The 20,854-nt window shown below is 41.6% G+C and overlaps 1 protein-coding gene across 2 annotated transcripts in view; it reads left to right on the top strand.

Annotated features, from left to right (window-relative positions):
- CDK19 (cyclin-dependent kinase 19) overlaps window positions 1-2,146 on the top strand; it is a 197,888-nt gene extending 195,742 nt beyond the window's left edge. The window contains exon 13 of one of the 2 annotated variants that reach the window (XM_012651233.1): window positions 437-2,146. In XM_012651233.1, the coding sequence (XP_012506687.1) occupies window positions 437-568 (132 nt within the window). In that variant the 3' untranslated portion in view covers window positions 569-2,146. The remainder of the gene's footprint in view (window positions 1-436) is intronic. The other variant, XM_012651234.1, reaches the window with a different exon arrangement.
- The last annotated feature ends 18,708 nt before the right edge of the window (window positions 2,147-20,854 follow it).

The following is a 20,854-nucleotide window of genomic DNA, read 5'->3' as shown; positions in this document are numbered from 1 at the left end:
ACAGCTTTGTTGTTTCTAATGAGAGGATTAACACGTCAGTATACATTATGAATACCATTGATTTCAATGTGCCAAAATGGTTATTCTTGTTTGTAAATCTCAGTTATGCAAAGGGTTAAATTGCACCCCAGAATTTGTCCGTATAAAAAGTGGTGGGTCAGCTTAAGTTTCTCCTCTGCCTTCGTTTGCCACTGTAGCTTATCTCCCAGAGAAACCTAGCCAAACTTTGCGCCTGCCAGAACGTGTGGTTACAGTGGTATTAGGCTATGATTTCAGTAAGCAAAATGTATTAACAAGTTAACTGTCAGCTGTGTGACTCTGAACCAGTAGCCTCATGATAAAAATGGCTTGTATTAATACCTTTGTCCTCCTGTGATTAACATCTTGAGCCTCTCTTCTTCTATCAGTAATTCCCTTTTCGTTTTTCCTCCTCTAGCACTCCAGCTCTCGCCTGAATTACCAAAGCAGCGTTCAGGGATCCTCTCAGTCCCAGAGCACACTAGGCTACTCCTCCTCGTCTCAGCAGAGCTCACAGTACCACTCATCTCACCAGGCCCATCGGTACTGACCGGCTCCACTCGGCCCAGGCCAGCCCAGAGCACAGACTCCAGCAATATGATGTCTGCATTGAAAAGAACCAAAAAAATGCAAACTATGATGCCATTTAAAACTCGTACACTTGGGAGGAAAACTTTCTATATTGAGCATTTTGCAGGACTAATATCTCTTCTTTATTGACTTAAAGAAGATCCTTGTGAAGTTTCCCAGCAACCCTTCCCCGCATGTGTTCCATTGTGACTTCTCTGATAAAGCGTCTGATCTAATCCCAGCACTTCTATAACCTTCAGCATTTTTTTTGAAGGATTTCCTGGTGCACCTTTCTCATGCTGTAGCAATCACTATGATTTATCTTTTCGAAGCTCTTTTAATAGGATTTTAATGTTTTAGAAACAGGATTCCAGTGGTGTATAGTTTTATACTTCATGAACTGATTTAGCAACACAGGTGAAAATGCACCTTTTAAAAGCACTACGTTGTTTTCACAGACTATAACTGTTTTGCTCATGGAAGTCTTAAACAGAAACTGTTACTGTCCCAAAGTACTTTACTATCATGTTTCTATTTATCTAGTTTCAGGGAAGGTCTAATAAAAAGACAAGTGGTGGGGCAGAGGGAACCTACAACCAAAAACAGCCTGGATCTTTGCAGTGTGCAGTGACTATGCTTTATGCTATGAAGAACTGAAGTATGTGATAATTTTTATATAATCATTCATATGGAACATAGTTCCCAGAATCATCTTATTCTGAATAGTATTCAGTAATTAAGAATTATAATTTTAACCTTCATGTAGCTAAGTCTACCTTAAAAAGGATTTCAAGAGCTTTGATGAAATAGACTCTCTGGTGACCCACACCAAAATGCTGAAGAGAATATCAACTGCACTAGGATTTCTTTAAGGAGTAATTTTGATCAAAGGACATGTTACTTCCCTTTGAAGGAAAAGCTTTTAGTGTTCATTGTACATAAAGTTGGCTTTGCTAAAGAACTGTTGATTTCTTCACATCTGGGTCTGCGTGAGTAACTTTCTTACACAATCAAGGGTACTCAAGTAAAAGCCTGCAAATTAATCTGCTTTTAAAATAAAGAGCAGTGTTCTCCATTCGTATTTGCATTAGACATAGAGTGACTATTTTTAAAGCATGTTGAAAATTTAGGTTTTATCATGTTTAAAGTATGTATTATGTATGTATGCATAATTTTGCTGTTGTTACTGAAACTTAATTCTATCAAGAATCTTTTCATTGCACTGAATGCTTTCTTTTGCCCCTAGGAGAAAACTTAATAATTGTGCCTAAAAACTATGGGCAGATAGTATAAGACTATACTAGATAAAGTGAATATTTGCATTTCCATTATCTATGAATTAGTGGCTGAGTCCTTTCTTAGCTGCTATAAGGAGCCCTCACTCCCCAGAGTCAAGAGGAAATGTAAAGACTTAGAGCTCCCATTGTAATGTGTGGGACAAGCAATTTGTGTTCTTCTGAATGCTACTAGCAGCACCAGCCTTGTTTTAAATGTTTTCTTGAGCTAGAAGAAATAGCTGATTGTTGTATATGCAAATTATATGCATTTTTTAAAACTATTCTTTGTGAACTTATCTACCTGGTTATGATACTCTGGGTCCATATACAAGTAAAATAAGATTTTAGACAAAAGCCAGTATACATTTTGCACTATTGATGTGATACTGTAGCCAGGCAGGACCTTACTGATCTCAGCATAATAATGCTTATTAATAATAATAAGACTGTATAGTGACACTTACCAAGACTAAAGATGAAACAGGTGACATTTTGCATTGGAAGGAATTTCTGATCATCTCCATGATATTTTACCCCCTCCATTTTTTTAAAATAAGAAATTAACAGGCCTCTGTATAATGTAGCTACCTGTATAAAGTTCTGTCCTGTGCCCTACAGCCTCATGGTCTGGAGCTATTGGTCATCAGATGCTCACTGCACCCTCAGCACGTGCCCAGTGCCCTGCTGGGTAGAAAACACAAAGGGCAGGTTGCACTTCCTGTCCTCAAGGAGCTTATGGCCAATTTGGGGACAGTAAGCTCTCCTGGGATATCTATGCCTTGTGATAATATGAAGGTCCTTTAGTTTATTTCTAAACCCACTTGGGTAGTTATAATTCCAATTCTGCTCTGTAGTAAACGGTGTCACAGAAGGATTTCTGTGTCTGTCCACCTTAGAGAAAGCCAGTGATTAAATATCACAAAGGGCACCCACGTATATTTGCAGTGTTCACAGCAGCCTTTCAGCAACACTTGGGTGGCTCTTGTAGGCAGAACACACTCCACTACATGGTTGTAGGTAATTATAATGACAGTAGAAGCTCTGCTCCCGCCCTCAAGGGAGCTTACGATTAATAAAAGAAGACAAACCCAAATGGATACGTAAACCAAAATACCACTCCCCTTAATACTTAATAAGCAACTTTGATACACAGTTCTTAGGATATGTGCTTATACATTCACAGGACTACCCTGCTTTCCCTGTATATTATGAATTTTACTGGCAGAACTGAAACATAAACTGTGAGGGCAGAGGGGCAGTGTTCTCCAGTACCTAGCCAGAAACCCCCATCACACATGTGACTGGGTTTCTTGTCACCACACTGGTACTGGCCCTTTTCTCCTCTTTTCTTGCCACAGGGTTGGTGTTGCCCACTGGTTCCCATTGCCCTTTGAAGTAATTTTGGTTCATAATTTCCTTTCTCTAGAAAGGGGAACAAAGCCTTTAACACACCTTAAGGACCCTAAAACTGCACCACTGAAGCTTTTTGAGGACAAAATTACCTTTGTAGTCCCCAAATGACCACATTCCTGTTTGAAATTTATTAGATACTCTTATGTCCCCCAGGGATTCAGGATGGTCACCCCTCAGCCTATGGGAACACCAAACCAGGGGAGGTTACTGAAAGGAAGGCATGAGTCAAAGTGAAGGTTTTCCGCTGTCCATTATTACGAACGAGTTTTAGAGCTAGCTTTCTGGTAAGGTGTGCATTTGGGAGAAGGGATTCAAGAGCTTCAGGACAGATGAGCCCAAGATAAGATAGCTTGGTGCAGGGCTGATACTATGAGGCTGATACTATGAGGCTGAAACAGTCCTTGTGATGAAGTAGATCATGCAATGACATACAAAAACCAAGGATCATGTATATTTTTATATCTGTGTGGTTTTGAAACTATAGTTAGAATTTTGGCTTTCTGCACTACTCTTTTATAAACGTATTAAGAATGGAAAGGGATGACATTTACCTGTGTGTTTGGCCTCATTTTTGGTGAAGCAATTGCTGGTGGTTCTCTATGTCTCTAAATGATGCTGTTTTCCCTGCTAAAAGTAAAAGAAAAGAAAAAATAGTTGGAGAATAAGACTTGCAGCTTGATCTACTTTTGAAAAAATTTATGTAGCAGAAACTATACGATGAAGGAAGAATTCTATGAATATTGCAAATCCAAAACTCTGGTGATGTCTTCCTAGGAAGTGGAGAAAGGTAGTAAAATGGCAGTTAGACTAACGGACACTTGAAGGATTCAAGGACAAGTAATATTTTATATAAGACATAGCAGTTTAGGTCCCCATAATCCTCAAGAATAGTCACAAATACCATAAAACAAAGTTGTTTTAGGATTTTTAAAAAATGTGTTGTACCTAAGGCCATACTTACTCTTCTATGCTATCACTGCAAAGGAGTGATATGTATGTATTATATGAAAAAAATCCTTAATGCACTGTTATCTCCTAAATATTTAGTAAATTAATACTATTTAATTTTTTAAAGATTTGTCTGTGTAGACACTAAAAGTATTACACAAAATCTGGACTGAAGGTGTCCTTTTTAACAACAATTTAAAGTACTTTTTATATATGTTATGTAGTATATCCTTTCTAAACTGCCTAGTTTGTATTTCCTATAATTCCTATTTGTGAAGTGTACCAGTTCTTGTCTCTTTTTTCAGTCGTTTTCTGCACGCATCCCTCTTTATATGGTTATAGAGATGACTGTAGCTTTCCACGCTCCGCTGCGAGGTGTGTGCTCGGAGCTGGCTGCGCCCCTGCAAGCCCTGTGGGGTGCAGGACGAGCTGCCGCCTTGCAGCGGGTGTTTCCTGCTTTTGAGTTGTTCTGATATCCTTCTTGAAATGACTGTTAAAACTAAAATAAATTACATTGCATTTATTTTATATTCTTGGTTGAAATAAAATTTAATTGACTTTGCTTGTGTGGCTTTTTTAAGTGTAAAAAACTCTTGTAATAAGTTTTGGTGTTAAAATTTTATCTGTGTGCCTAAAAGCTTTTATGATTATACTTGTCCTGCAGAGATATTAATACAGAGTCTCCCTGTGAGTTGCAATATGTTATTTTGTTCAGGATGCTTATGATGTCACAAAACTACAAAAGCAAGGCTTGCAAATACCTCAGATGTAAAATTACAGTTTTTAAAACATCTTTAGGGGAAATATCTTTTTTTTTTTTTTTAATGAAAATCAGAATGACTTTTAGGAGAAAACAAATAGGCAGCATTTTGTGGATGGGTTTGGGTCATTAGTTTCTCCTTTTATAAGAGCATTCTGCTGCAGCTAGCCAGCCCTTCTCTTATTTACCTGTGGCACCTTCTATGGTTACTCCAATATTCAAAGGCATCATGGAGTGAATTGAACAATGTTTAAATGACACAAAACTTTCATTTCTATTTAAAATAGTGACTGCACATGTCCAGGTTGGCTGCTTCACTGGTTGGCGTGGATTGTGTGTTTAATAGTGTGCTACTTGTAGGGTAGATCTTCTCTTGGAAAACTGTTCTTTGACCTCAGCTCCCTTTCTCACCAGCCATCTGCGTAAGAGAAAGTGGTGACTGGAAAAACCCTTTACCATCCCTGGGAGAACAACTGGGAATTTTGTGTCCATCTCCCCAGCAGACTGTACATTCTTCGTGGATAGGGCCTGGGTTTGATTCTCTGTACTCCCAGCACCTGGCATGATGCCCAACACAGAGCAGATGCTTAATGTGGCAAGTCGTTAGCATCACTTTTGCACGCTTGCATAGAATGCCTGGATCATATAATATGCCGTATTTGTATATGGATGGGGATGAACGTAATTTTGTTCTATGAATAATGAAAATGCTAGAAATAGGCATCACTTTCTTAAAATACGTTCATTTCTTATACTTTTGGCTGCAAAGGCATAATAAAATATCACCCCAAGGGGACAAACAAACAATTCAAATTGCGTTTGAGTGAAAAATTAAGCAAAGTTAGTCCTACCTTTCAATCTTCTGTAGAAGCCATCTTTCTTTTGGCTGCCTAGAGGTAGGTGTTTTAAAGGCTTGTGTAGCATCATCGTATCTATTAGGCAGTAGGAAGCCAGTTTGGACAAGCAATAGACAAACCCAATAGGAAAGTTTGTTTATTTTATCCAAATAAGAGAATATAGTATAGGGGAAAGAAGTGAAAATGTTGACTTAAAACATCAAAATGTATCTCTTCAGCACATTCTTTGCTGCGCAAGCTTTTTCCAAAAGTGCTGCTGAGTCTCTTTATACAAAGATGCTGTTATGAACTGATGTGTTCCCTCCAAAATCTTGTGCTGAAGCCCTAACCCCCAGTGTGACTATATTTAGAGACAGGGCCTTTACAGAAGTAATTCAAGTTAAATGTGGTTATAAGGGTAGGGCCCTGATCCAATAGGAGTAGTGCTCTTATAAAAAGAGACACCAGAGAGCTCACTCTCTGTCCCCTCCTCTCTATTCCTTCTCCCCTTTCCCCCTCCCCTCTCCCCTCTCCCCTGAGGACACAGCAAAAAGGCAGGCATCTGCAAGCCAGGAAGAGAGCCCTCACCAGAAAGTGATCCTGCTGGACCTTGATCTTAGCCTTTCCAGCCTCCAGAACTGTGAGAAAGTAAGTTTATGTTGTTTATGCCTCACAGTCTGTGGTATTTTGTCATGGCAGCCTGAGCTAATACAAATGCTCACCTCACCTTTTAAGCTAGCCAAACCAGTCACCCTTGCTTGATCTCTGACCTCCCTCCTCCTCTATAGAGATCAGTTGTCTGTGAACTGATAAGACAGTCTTTACCTTCCATTTCCAGTCTTTACCTTCCATTTCCAGTCTTTTCCAACATCTTTTTTGCTGACTTAATTTTAAGTGACTTCTGGGTACTTCCTTCTTACCTATCTGGTGTAAATTCAAAGGCCTCCAAGAGTCTCCTGCCCAAAGATTATCCTCATATTTGAACATGCCCATGCACCTACACACACCTAGAGATTATTCTTGTGTCTTCCTAAAAATTACCAACATTCCTGGCAAGGACAACTGTAAATGTGTCCTTCCTCACCCCCCACCCAGATCATCATTCCTTTTTTTCCCCTCCCCCAAATATTTGATAAATACCAACTGTGTAACAGGCACTATGCTGGGCGACTGGAGATGCCAATGTAGCCAATGTGTATAAGACATTCCAGGTCTTTTAACTAGAGTTGAAGAGGGACAGCAAGCCTGAGCACAGGTAACAAGACAAAGCAAAGTGATGAGGACTATAAAAGAGGGCATGGAGGAGAGACAGGGACGACTGCCTGGGGTCACAGCTCCTGTCAAAGGATGATATGGCTTGACAGGTGAACCGGAGGGGAAGGGTTCTAGGCAGAGAAAGAAGCATGAACATCTATGTGTGAAAGGCAAGAACCTGAGAATGATGTGTGTGTGTGTGTGCGTGTGTGTTTGTGTGGGGGGGAGGGGGGAGAAGCTGCAGATGAATCTGGAGAGACCACATGAGTTTCAGATTTGCATCTTCGGAAGACTTTCGTGGTGGGGAGGACAGATTGAATAGGTCCAACTTTCACAAGGCAGACTGGAGACTAGGCGGGCAAACTTCAAACATTGCAGACTTTTACCTTCCTCTGGTCTTGTCCTCTGCATTTATTCTCTTACATGTATGGTACTGGAAGAAAACCCTTTTGAAAAGTCTGAGTCCTCTAAGCAAATGCTATCCAGTACTGAGCTTTTCCTTTTGGTTGCAAGCCTAAATTAATTAAAACCCGTAGGCCTTAAGTTATAAACAAGATGGGATGGAATTCAGGTGTAGGTGCCCTGTTTGAGTTGTAAATGTATAGTTAAAATTTTTTTTATTGACATAATTTATAAGCAGTAAAATACACAGATCTTAAGTGTACAGTTTGAAGAATTTTGACAAATGTATACATTGATGTAACCAAAATCCAAATCAAGAAATAGAACATTTCCATTACTGCCCCCGATTCTGTCATTCTCTTTTCTAGTCAATTTCTCTGCACCCACAGAGGCAACCACTGTTCTGATTTCTATTATTGTATATTAGTTTTGCCTTTTTAGAATTTCATATAAGTAGAATCATATAGTTTGTACTCCTTTGTGTCTGGATTCTTTTGTACAAAATAATGTTTTTAAGAGTCACTCATGTTGGTAATTTTTTTATTATTGCTGGATAATATTCCAGTATATAAATATGCTATAATTTGTTTAGTCATTTATTCATTGATAAATATTTGAGTTGGTTTCAGTTTGGGGCTATTATTAATAAAGCTGTGAACATTCTTCTGTAAGTTTTTTTCCCCAAACTTTCTGCATTCTTTCTTTCTTTCTTTCCTTTTTTTTTTTTTTTTTTTAGAGGCAGGGTCTCACTCTGTTGCCCAGACCTGGAATGCAGTGACATCATCATAGCTCACTGTAACCTTGAATGCCTGGGCTCAAGACATCCTCCCACCTCAGCTTCCTGAGTAGTTGGACTACAGGTGTGTGTGTGCCGCCAAGCCCGGCTAATTTTTTAATTTTTTATAGAGACAGGGTCTCGCTGTGTTGCCCAGGCTGGTCTCAAACTCCTGGCTTCAAGTGATCCTCCTGACTTGGCCTCTCCAAGTGCTGGGATTATAGGCCTCAGCCACCATGCTCAGCCTCTATTCCTATTTTGATAAGAGTTTTAATCATGAATAGATGCTGAATTTTTTCTTTTTCTTTTTCTTTTTCCTCATGCTACCTTGTCTAAGACAAATGCTGAATTTTGTTAAATGTCTTTTCCACATATGAGATAATATGATTTTTTTCTCCTTTATACAGTTAATGTTATGAATTTCTCTGACTGATTTTTGAGTGCTAAAACAACCTTGTATTCCCGATACAAACACAGAAGATAAAGCAATGGTAAGATGGAGGCGGAGATTGTTGTGGCCACAAACCAAGGAATGCCAGCAGCCACCCCAAGTTGGGAGAGTCAAGGAATAGATTCTCCCCTAGACCTTCCAGAGGGAGTGTTGTCCTGCTGACACCTTGACTTTGGATTTCTGGTCTCCAGAACTATGAGAGGATAAATTTCTGTTGTTTTATGCCACCAAGTGTGTGGTAATTTGCTATCGCAACCACAGGAAATGAATACAAATTTGGTCATGACTTATTATCATTTTTCTAATTTTCTGGATTTGATTTGCTAATATTTTATTAAGGATTTTTTTTTTGAGACAGAGTCTCACTCTTTTGCCCGGACTAGAGTGAGTGTCATGGCGTCAGCCTAGCTCACAGCAACCTCAAACTCCTGGGCTCAAGTGATCCTTCTGCTTCAGCCTCCCGAGTAGCTGGGACTACAGGCATGCGCCACCGTGCCCGGCTAATTTTTTCTATATATTTTTAGTTGTCTGATTAATTTCTTTCTATTTTTAGTAGAGACGGGGTCTCGTTCTTGCTCAGGCTGGTCTCGAACTCCTGAGCTCAAACAATCTGCCCGCCTCGGCCTCCCAGAGTGCTAGGATTACAGGCGTGAGCCACCGCGCCCGGCCTTATTAAGGATTTTTATGTCTGTGTTCATGAAGGACATCAGTCTATAATTTTCTTGTAATGTCCTTGTCAGATTCAGTACCAGGGTTATGCAGGACTCAAAAAATGAGTTGGGAAGCATTCTCTTCTTCTCTATTATGTGAAAGGGTTTGTGCAATATTTTTATTATTTTTTCCTTAAATATTTGGTAAAATATACCAGTGAGGCCTTCTGGGCTTGGAGTTTTCTTTATGAGAAACATTTTAATTATAGATTTGATTCTTCTAGAAGATATGAAGCTATGCAGATTTTCTGTTTATTCTTGAGTTAGTTTTAAGTTGTATTTGTTCAATGAATTTATTTCATCGAAGTTATAATGCAAGTATTTCTCATAAGATATATATTTAGACATGAAACTGCCAATTCAAAGGGAATGAACATCTTATGATAACATTTATTGAGCTAACATTTAGTGAGTACTTTCTATATGCACTTTATATATATTAATTCATTTCATTCTCACAAGTATATGAGGTGGACACTATTATTGTCCCCCTTTTTAACAAATGAAGAACACAACAGAGACAGGTTAAATAACGTGTGTAAGTCACACAGCTGATACGCATCAGGGTCGAGCTCCTAACCACTTAGACCACTGGTTTGCAAACTGTACTCCCTGGACCAGCAGCATCAGTATCCCCTGGGAAGTGTTTAGAAACACAAATTCTCAGGCTCCACTCCAGACCACTGAATCAGAAACTGTGCGGCTGGGGCCCAGAAATGTGTTTTAATGAGCCTGTAAGGTGATTCATGCTAAGTTTGAGAACCACTGACGTACTGTACTCTTCTCACACGTACTCCCAAATTACCTTCCAAAAAGTCTGTATACATTTACGCTCCCACTGGCAGTATCTGACAGTGCTTGTATTTCTTGGTCTTACCAAAACTCACTATGAGCAATCTCTGAGTTGTGCACCGATCTGATAGGCACAAAGGAGTGCCTTATTCCTTTCAGAAAGTATTTTGGTCCTCCTTCCAGTGAGAGAGTCAGGTGCTGTCCATCTCTGGCCCCTGCTCAGACCTTCCCTCTTCTGCATGGGCTCTGCAGACCTCCACTGAGCTTCCCTTTTCAAAGGTTCTCAATTCTAACACTCCTAACCTCGACAGGCAACCATGGGTGCCTGAGCACTAAATTACCTCATTCTTTGGGAGTAGGGAGAAGCAAATGGGTTATGTTACATAGAATACAAAGATCTTATTTTGCTTACTGAGCATAAAATACAAAGTCTTTTTCAGCGCAGCTTTTGTTAATGAAAATCCTTTTGTAAATTGTATGTTTTTCTTGGACTTCCATGTACCTCTTGGTGCCAGTTACTGAACGTTAGAGAGGCTGATAGGTGTAGGAGCAGAGATTTGTAGTCATCCAAGTGTCTTAGTTCATTTTGTGTTGCTGTAACAGACGGGGGAATTTATAAAGAAAAGAAATTTATTTCTCAGAGTCTGGAGGCTGGGAAGTCCAACATCGAGGTGCCGGCATCTGACAAGGGACTTCGTGCTACATCCTCCCACGGCGGAAGGCAGAGGGTAGATGAGTGCGAGAAAAGGTGGAAGAGGTGAAAGAGGAGACAGAACCCACTTTTATAGCAAACCCACGACAATGATGTTAATCCATTTTACATGAGAGCAGAGCCCTCGTGACCTAATCACCTCTTAAAGGTCCCGCCTCTGAACACTGTTGCATTGGGGGCTAAGTTTCCATCACATGAACTTTGGGGGACACATTTAAATTAAAGCACCAAGGCACAACCTCACAAATGTTTTGGAGAACTTAATCCCTAACCCCCAATATTTTTTGAGGGGGGGGTTGTCTTTCTCATGATCAAGAACAGAAAAATGTTGTTGACTAAGGGTCCCCATGAGTTGATTTCATGATGTTTCCCATTATGTTTTTCCCACATTGCAGAAAAGACCATAAACATTGAGCTGGCTAAATATCACAGGGCTTATAGTTATAGTTCCTAATAATTATTGACTTGTGGTATTCATCTCTGTCTTGGCCATATCAATATGGCATGACAAAAAGTACACGGGTTTTGGAGGCAGACAAACTTAGGCTTGAAGCCCAGCCCTGCTACGCACAGGCCTCTGAGCTGTCTGACCTTAGGTAAATTACTGAACCTCCTTGATCTTGCTTTATTCTTTGTAAAATGCCAAAAATATCACTTACCTCATAGTTTAAAGAATAAATGAGATAATAATACATGATGTGCTGAGCAGAGTGCCTGCCCCAAAGGAGCCTCAATAAATGTGGTTTCTTTTAGTTTTCTCTTCCCTCTGCAATTTCTATGTATTTGAGTGTGTGTTCCAAGTATAAATTTGATGATATTTATCTCCTTCATTTGACGATCACTCTTTACAGAGGATGACATCGGTATCTGTGCAGACAACTAGGTCAGCCATTTGCATGGATGAATGCCAAGAAGGACACCACTCCTCACGCCCGGGAGCACTCCCGCAGGCAGATGGCTATGTCACAAGCACCAGGGTCCTGCTTCTTTAATAAAACTGTCAACAATGAGGCACTCCTTCATTGTGTTTTGGTAGCATAACCTATCACCTTTTTTTTCCTACATCAGTGAGAAGTTCATTAAATTGTGTTTTCGTACCATTTATGGCTGTAGTTGTGCCAAAGAGAGCAACGTCTTTTCTGGATGTGCAACTGCAACATGAAGCAGAAGCCACCCATCTAGTCTGGACCCAACTGCATGTGAAGTTTCAGAGAGAAAATAATTTCTCTATTTCCACAACATGGCTCTCATAAATTACCATCTGTACTTCCAACTCCTGAGAGATCATATCTCATAAGGCATGGTCCAGAGATTTGCAAAACTTCTCAATTGCCAACACTTTTGTACCATTTGTATGAGAAAGATAGCCAGGAACAAAAATAACTCCTGAATTTTGACTTTTGGTGCTTATAGGCCAAATTTGGAAAGTCTGGCCCACTAAAGGGAGGGGAGGGAAGAAAGAAAGAAAAAGAGACTGTCCATCCACAAATAGATAACACAAGGAGTCCCTCTGAGAAGAGCAGCCCTTAGTGGGTAGGCAGGTGGGTTCTAAGACCCCGTCTGCTGGTGAGGGCCACTTGGTAAGGCCTGCTGGAGTCTGGGCAGTCTGGGCCCATAGACTCCAAACCAATAAAACAGAGTTCCCTTCCAGACAAAGCCCTGCACTTAGAAGAAACTGCAAGAAGCGTCATCCAATTTGAGCAGTGCACGGACTACAGGAGCAAAGAAAAGAGAAGGTCCAGATGAAGGTAGGGAAAAGAGCAAAAGAGGTGGACCCAGAAACTCTAAGGCAATTATCTTTTCCCCTAAGGTATTTATAGAAACTTATTAAGCTCTTCTAACCACAAGCCTTTCCACTCAACCCATGAATCTAAAAATCTAAAAAAACACTCGATCTTCCAATGGCTTAAAAAAATTCCATTTTTTCACATAAACAAGGAATAGATTTGTATTTGCTTCTCCACCCATGCTATGTATATATAAAAGCTATTTTGGCCTGAAGAAGGAGTTTAGCATTACAAAATACTATTGTACATAGTATTTTCCTATATGATTACTTATTTGCTTAATAGGAACTTTCATACAAAGAAAATGATCCAAAAGAGAACTATAGGTTAAGTGGAGGCTCCTACCAACTAAATTGTGTGAAAAGTTGTTGTGTAATAGTTTATAACACGTTCTTTGTTTCTAGCAAGGACTAGATGAGGGAAAATAAGTTTTTAAGCAGAAATTCAGGGCGTGTTTCTGTAGTCTTAATACTGCCTGGTGACTTTTCTTGTGATATTGCCCTGTATTATTTAGCTGTTCTATCATCTTTTAACATTTAGGCTTGTATCTTGATACCAACTAAATAGTGTATTTGTTAGATAGAGCAAGAACCATGTTTCTGTTTTTGTTCAACTTTGAATCTCCCCAGGGCCTTGTACATAAAATAAATGTTCAATTACATTGGTTAAGTGAGCACTAGAAGATTTAGGTTGGGCATATGGAATAACTTCCTAAGTTGAAACTTTTCTAACTGGTTACTGACCTAAGCAAGGCCACATAACCTCATTGCTGGAAACCATCAGCCATGACATTGCCCATGGGATGGTTTATGTTCTGTGTGGCTTTGGATAGTCTCTCTGTATTGTTTCCATCCCAGTGTTCTATAGAAAAACAAAATAATAGAAAGGCTGGACATATTATCCAGAACTTTCCCTGGCCAATGGAATTAACTTTTGTTTGCTTCCAAGGCTAAGGAATTAAAACAATGGATCTAGAATCTAGATCTTTTCACCTGATGTAGTTTCAGCAAACAAGTCAGTCTCCAGCCTACCATGGCCACCATGCCCTTTCTAATTCAGAGAAGGGAAAAAATGAATTCTGCAACATTTTTGTGCTGTTTAAAAAATTAGCAAAAAATTCAAGTTAAAATTGCCTAAAATTCTTCTTATCAATGTATCTGCACATAAAACTTATTAACACCTACATCCAACTTAATATATTGTTAGGTAAACCAAACAAATACCCAATATCCAACCTATTGTCTCACAAACAAGTGTTACATGAAACACTACTTCTTTAGATTGTTCATAGATTTTCCCAAAAGTTTACATGGTCAAATACATCTGGAGAATTCTACGATAAATACAATTAAAATACAGGACTTACCAGAGCCTTTAATATGCTGATAACGTTGTGGATTTCCAGGAAGGTGATATGGTGTACCGTTTCTAAGCTTATCTGATCAAAGAACTCCTTTTTCTTGTACCTCTAAAGAATGCTCTGGTGAAATAATTTGGGAATCTCTGACTGTGACAGACACTGTTGTTGCCTCCTTTGTAGCCGTCCCTTGCTTCCTCCTTGCTGTCAGAAGTCTGATTTGTTCCCTCTGTCCAGAGTGGCATGTCCTTCCATGGGGGCTGGGCCCCTCTTCAGCTCCACGGGGATGAATATTGGTTGGACCAATCAAATACACTGGTCTGTGCTTGGTCCATTTTCTCCTGCTATACCAGAATATTAGTCTTGGTAATTCATAAAGAAAAGAAATTTATTTGGCTTGTGGTTCTGGAGGCTGGGAAGTTCAAGATGGAAAGGCCACATTTGGTGAGGACCTTCTTACTGCATCATAACATGGCAGAGGCATCACATGGCCAAAGAGGACAGGAGTGCATGAGACAGAGGGAGGAAATAGAGTGAACTCATCCTTTTACCCAGAGCTCACCTTCATGGTAACTACCCCACTCCAGTAATAAAGGCATTAATCCATTAATCACCTCTTAAAGGTCCCACCTCTTAATACCATCACAATGGCAGTTAAATTTCACCATGAGTTTTGGAGGGGACATTCAAACCATAGCAATCTTGTTCCCTTTGTGAAGCTCTTGGTTTAAGCCTGGGACATAATACAATTCTGGCCAGTAAAATTTGAGGGAAAATTCTGGGCAGTTTTCTAGGAGTATTTGTTTCAAGCTTAAAAAGATAACCAAAACACCAACATTCCCTTTTCTACCTGTGGACATCTATATATGAGCTGAGAACTGCAGCAGCCATGTCGAGACCACGAAGGGAGCCAAACTCAGATTCCAACCTGAAAACCGAGAACCAAGGGAAGAAAGGTGGAAAGAGCTGGGATCATTAAAAACAGCATCGAATCAGTGAGTTAACCAGCCCTGGAACTACCCTACCTCTGGATTTCTTTTCTGGGAGATTATAAATGTCCTTATTTTCAAAATCAATTTATTTGGATTTTCTGATATTAGCAGTCAAAATCATTCAGATATGGGGGGTTTAACCCATCAGAGCCTTACTTACTGCCATTGGCACGATTACAGGACATTCAAAGCATTATGTCTGGAAATGTTTACTGTTAAAAAGCGGTGGCTGGTTACAAACGGAGTGTCTCCTACCATTATTATCAGGAGCTGTAATCTTTATGTTTAAATGAATGACTTTAATATTACTATTTTTAGTGTCTCTAAATTAGAAAATTAAACATTTATTCCCTAGCAGCAGTGACAAGCTATGATGATAAACAGCCATCAAAGCTCTGTAACAATGAAATTCATAAGTAACTGCTGAAAGCCCTCGAGCCTCACAGGAAGCAGAACTTGCACGGCGGCCGGTGCCTCTCCCCGGGTGTCATGTGTCCTGCACGATGTCTGGGCTGAGATTCTTCTCCCTTTTGCCTTCAAGAAATTTGCCTTGAGTGCTTCCTGTATGCCAGGCACGAGAAGAGACTGCCCTCCTCTGTCCTCCAAGTCCTACCCCCACCCCAAAAGTCCCGCTTAGGCTTCTTATCCATGAAGCCTCCCGAATTACTCCAGCCTCCACTGAGCAACCGTTTGGAACAATTCATCCCAGATGCCCAGTCTGAACCATGTGGTTTGGCACTTAGTTACATACACCCTATATTTTTCTCTTATTTGTTCATGTTTTATCTTCCCCTCGACAGATGAAGGAATGGTAGTAAAGGGACGGTGGAATGAACCCCATTGAATGAATGTAGTAAAGAGACGGTGGAAGTAATAAGAGTATTGTCTAAGCCAGTGGTTCTCTGTCAGACCCTCCTTTTTATAAGAAATATTTTTGTAATGCCTCTTTATCTATCATAAAAGTCATAGATAATACAGTGGACTTACACGTAGAATTTCAAAATGCATCCATGCAATGCCCTAGCTGTACTAGAAGAGAGAATGAAAGGAAAGTAACTTAGGAGACAGTGCAGCTGCCCTCCGACCGTAGATGGAGGGGCTGCTGTGTATCTGTCGCTTTCACACCACCATAAAGTCGAAAAATCAAAAGTCAAACCATCGCAAGTCGGGGAATATCTGTAAAGTGTATTTCACGAGGCAGGTGTTTGGCATGACTACAATGGAAGCCACAATGAGCTGGGCGTGGTGGCTCACGCCTGTAATCCCAGCACTCTGGCAGGCTGAGGTGGGAACACTGCTTGAGGCCAGGAGTTTGAGACCAGCCTGAGCAACATAGTGACACCCTGTCTCTATGAAAAAGTACAGAATATTAGCCGGGCATGGTGGTGAGCACCTGTAGTCCCAGCTGCTCAGGAAGCTGAGGCAGGAGGATCATTTGAGCCCAGGAGTACGAGGTGGCAGTGGCGCTCTAACCTGGGCAACAGAGTGACACCCTGTCTCAAAAAAAAAAAAAAAAAAACTCTTGGCAGCAAGAGAGGGCCCCACTTTTTTCCACCTCTGAGATCTAATTCTTTGTCAAGAGTGCACCAAGAGCTGAGGATAGATCACTGACCTGACAGTAACATTGAATGACAGAAAAAAAAAAAAAAAAAAAAAAAGCCACCACAATGAATTAGTGGGAAAATGCAGACTGCTGTTCTGCTGTGAGGTATCGTACTGGCAACCCAAATGCCACAAGCCCTGGTGCTATTAGTGATGTGACTTTCCGAAACGATAAACAACTTTTGGTAACGATTAGAAAAAGCTAAAGTACAGCTTACCTGGATTTATGCGGTAGTCTCATTCCTAGCAATTTAGCGTATATTAAAAATATAGAAAAAGTACTTTTGTTCATATGAAAAGTGAGTTAGATTCTAGGTTTCCGTAATTATAAATAGGGATTTCACCTAACGAATGACTGAAAGGACATTCAGAAGTTGCAGATACCGCAGGACCGTTCCTCGCCATGGGCCGTCGTCGCGCAGTTGAGCAGGCCGCAGCCCCCGCCCCGCGCCGCTACAGGTCAGCGGAGCCGCCCGGTCGCTAGGTAAGCCCCGCAGTCCCCACAGAGCTCTAGAAAGGCCCCGGGAGTGGGGGTACTCGTTCTAGCGAGATCCACTGAGATAAACCAAGGCCTCCTGGAGACAAAATTGTTCCAGTACAATCCAGACCTTGACCCTCAGCTTTAAAGACGCCGAGAGCCCGCGCTGGTTCCTGCCGGGTTCTCAGGGGGCTGCTGGACCCGCCGAAGGGGACGGCGAGCCAGACTGCGGGGAGGAGCGCCTGCTTCCTGCTCAGCGGTTTCCGTTTCTTCCCCGTAGACTGTCTGAACAAAGGGTTCCTCGGTTTTAACAAGCGTCACATGCTTTGGCAGTTTCGTTCGACTTCGTAACTGCCTTTCCGGGAAACGGTGTGGGTGTCTTTTCACTCCGTCATGCCTGAAGTGAATGTTCCATTTGGTTCTCTTTTATAGTTTCTACCTCTCTGCTGAGACTCCCCACATTAAGTCATTGTCGTCATAGTTTTCTTTAATTCTTTGAACATATTTATGGTAGCTGCTTTGAAGTCTTTGCTAGATCTAGCTTCGAGGCCCGTGCAGGGGCCCCTCACACCTGAATCTCTCCCCCCAGTGTTCAGTCAGCACATTCTCTCTGCGGTCAAAGCTTCCTGGGAAACCGTGGCATTGTCCATGACCACTTCTAAAATTCCCCGTGCGAAATCCCTGTCCAGGGACAGACACCTCTGCGGTGTCTGCGGAACGGCTAAGGAGAGAAGACTCCAGGATGAGAAAGAAGCATTACCCAAGGCGGGGTGGCCTGGCGCAGGGCGGAGACCCGTGATCCCAGGCATCGAAGGGGAGAGGAAGGCCCCTCCCTCGGGCTCGCCCCCTTGCCGCAGGCCCGTGAGAGAGCACACGGTCAGCCCGGACTCCGGACCTCGGGCACCGGAAGAACACGAGACTCTCTGGCTTTAAGCCCAAGAGGCCGGCGAATTCATCCCCGGTCGGGATGCCCAGGGAACCTGGGACGGGTTAGGAACACTCAACTGCTTGGCCAGTTTCCGGGCCCCGATTGTGCTTGTGTTTACCTTGTCTCTATCCGCCCTGGCCTCTCCTTTCCTGTCCTTTCATGGCCAACCCGCCCCCACCCCATCTGACAACTTTATTTAGGCATTGAATGTGTTCACTCTGTTTACAGCGGAGCCTCTGGGCCTGGGAGCCAGTTGTGAATATCTTCTCTTTGATCCATTGACAGTCTAACGCTCACAGGGTAGTAGTATTTCTCACGTTTCCGGTTCCCGAGGGACCACGCCGGCGTGTCTGGGTGAAGGCACACTCCCCGTCTGCATGGCGAGCTCTGGAGGGACACAGCACTGCTTTGGGTCCCGGCTCCTCCTTGACTGGTTAGTTGCGTGTGTGCCCTCGGGTGATCTATTTAGAGCCTACTAAACCAAGACATGAGGATCACAGGGCTAATAAATGACAAAATGAGATAAGGAACATACAGTATCTGGCTAGGATGTTATTGATAAATGTTATTGTCTTTTCCAGTCTTTTCGTGGCAGGGTCTCATTTTCCGTGTAACTCATACGTCTAGCCCAGGGCCTGGTTCCCAGTGCTGCTCAGTAAGTATTTGTTAGGGGCATTACCTGTTGCAGCTGTCCTCTGCGTTTTTTGTTGGTGGTTTTCCCATTGCGCCCCCAGTGCCGTCCTAGAAGTTCTGAGGAGGTACCCAAGGGCCCAGGTGGGCCAGGGCAGGTGAGACCCATGGCGGGGGGGGATTTGGGGAGCAGAAGTTGGGTTCCAGGCCCATCCCTATGTTCGCACACCTAGTTTACATTTACATTGATTTGGGAACGATATTTTCTTTTTTTAAGAAGGGATTCTGTGGTTTAAAGTTTGAAAATAACTGCCTTAGTTTAGAAGAGAAATTTAACTTTATAAGTGATGTAAGTATCTTTTGTTATCTAAAACCTTAGCCATTATAATTAAATCAAATAAAAAATTCGATTCAGTTCCTCAGTCACACTAGCCATATTTCAAGTACTCAGTAGCCACAAGTGGCTAGCAGCTACCATTTTGGGCAGCACAGATATAAACATTCTCATTATTGCAGAAATTCGTGTTAGACATTGCTGCTCTATATTTTATATTGTTTAAATCATAGGACGTAATTGGCAGTGGCTGTATACTCTGTGCTGTACCATGTTTGTGGTTTAAAGGGTATGTTGAGTTGCCCACAGTAGGTTCGAGTCCTGCTGTTTATTAACTGGCTACGTGGCCTACCTGACTGGCTTCACACCCCCTCCTCCCTACCCGGGAGCTCCAAGTCACATCAGAGGTTTCCATCTATTTTACCTCCAAGGGTCCCTTGATTGTTTCATTGTTCTCTTGGACCCACACCCATGTTTCAAATGAACTGCTTTATTAGGTAATAATTGGCTTACCCTTCCACTTTTGTTAACCAAGGCTAATTATAACTACCAACAAAACCTCTGATCAGCCTAAGATTATCAGAATTCTCATATTGAGTTGAAGTAATTCCAGCCCAAACTTAGAAACAGGACACTGTGGTTAGCTTAGCGGCCTTATCTCTGGCAAGTGTACATTTCCATGGGGTGTCTTTCAAATATTGAAAATAACTTATTCATTGCTCCTCTCTGTCCATGTGACTACCTTCTCCCACCCTGAGGGCTGAAGTGTCCCAAGTTAGGAGTCTTCTGACTACAGGATTCCTTAAGATTTCTTTAGGTTTTAAAAGGGATTCTAGGTCAAAGGAGTGAAAACCTTTAGACGAAATAAATTTAGCAGAGTTTGTTAGAGCAAAGAACAATTCAAGAATCAGGCAGCCCTTAGAACCAGAAAAAGCTCAGAGGCGGCAACTCAACGTACCCTTTAAGCCCACTCTGTAAGTGGGCAGTGAATATTTAAGAAAGGAAAAGGCTGAGGGAAGCAGAAACAAGGAACAAAAAGCAGATTGATCATTTTGAAGTTAGTTTCCTTGTAAGGGTGAAAGCAGAGGGCCCTTCCTTACCTTGCCGGTTAAAGCTGGCCTGTTGGGGATTTGGCATTAATTATGTTTCTTTCCTGATTTCTCGGAAGGTCAGATAAAAAACTTACTGTTAGTTTGGTGATGTGGAACTTTAGCATGAGTGACTCCATTTTGGTTTGGTCTGTTGGGGCCCAGTGCAGGAGCTCAGTCCACATCAATGGCTTCCTGCTAATTTTATTGACCAATTCCCCCCTTTTGGTCAGGCTATCACCAAGGTGAGAACGTGACCAAAACGTAGGGCATCAGCGCTACTCTCAGTTACCATCATTCCAGATTCTCAGCCTCACATCATTCATACATCATGGTGTCCTTGTCATCATGCTTTTCTTTGAGTTTTTGTTATTCCAGCCAGAGAGAGGCCACTTGGCGTTCAACAGATGGCTGCATGAAAACATTTCAGACTTTTTTAGAGGGAGACTACTATGACAGCAGTCACGAGGATAAAACCAAGAATTTGGAGTATGCTCCTTAGCCAGGGCTCCCATTCACCAAAACAACTTAAATGAACAAAATAAAAACAAAGCTTAATGGCTAGGAACTTGGTCTCTGAGTCCAAAGGGCAGTCAGTGAAAAAGATTTTCAGATGCTGGATTGCAAGCGTCTTTTGCAGTTTGAATGTTTCCAGTGATGTCTGAACAGCCTGCACAGCAACAGGCACAAAGGTCTGTACATCAGCTGTTGTGCAGAGTCCTCTGAAGTCTGTGCCAAAT

Source organism: Propithecus coquereli, unplaced genomic scaffold (genome assembly GCF_000956105.1).
Source record: "Propithecus coquereli isolate 6110/MARCELLA unplaced genomic scaffold, Pcoq_1.0 Scaffold35, whole genome shotgun sequence".
Lineage (NCBI taxonomy): Eukaryota > Metazoa > Chordata > Mammalia > Primates > Indriidae > Propithecus > Propithecus coquereli.
The sequence above is the reverse complement of the archived record's forward strand: the minus strand, read 5'-3'. Positions and strand labels throughout refer to the sequence as shown.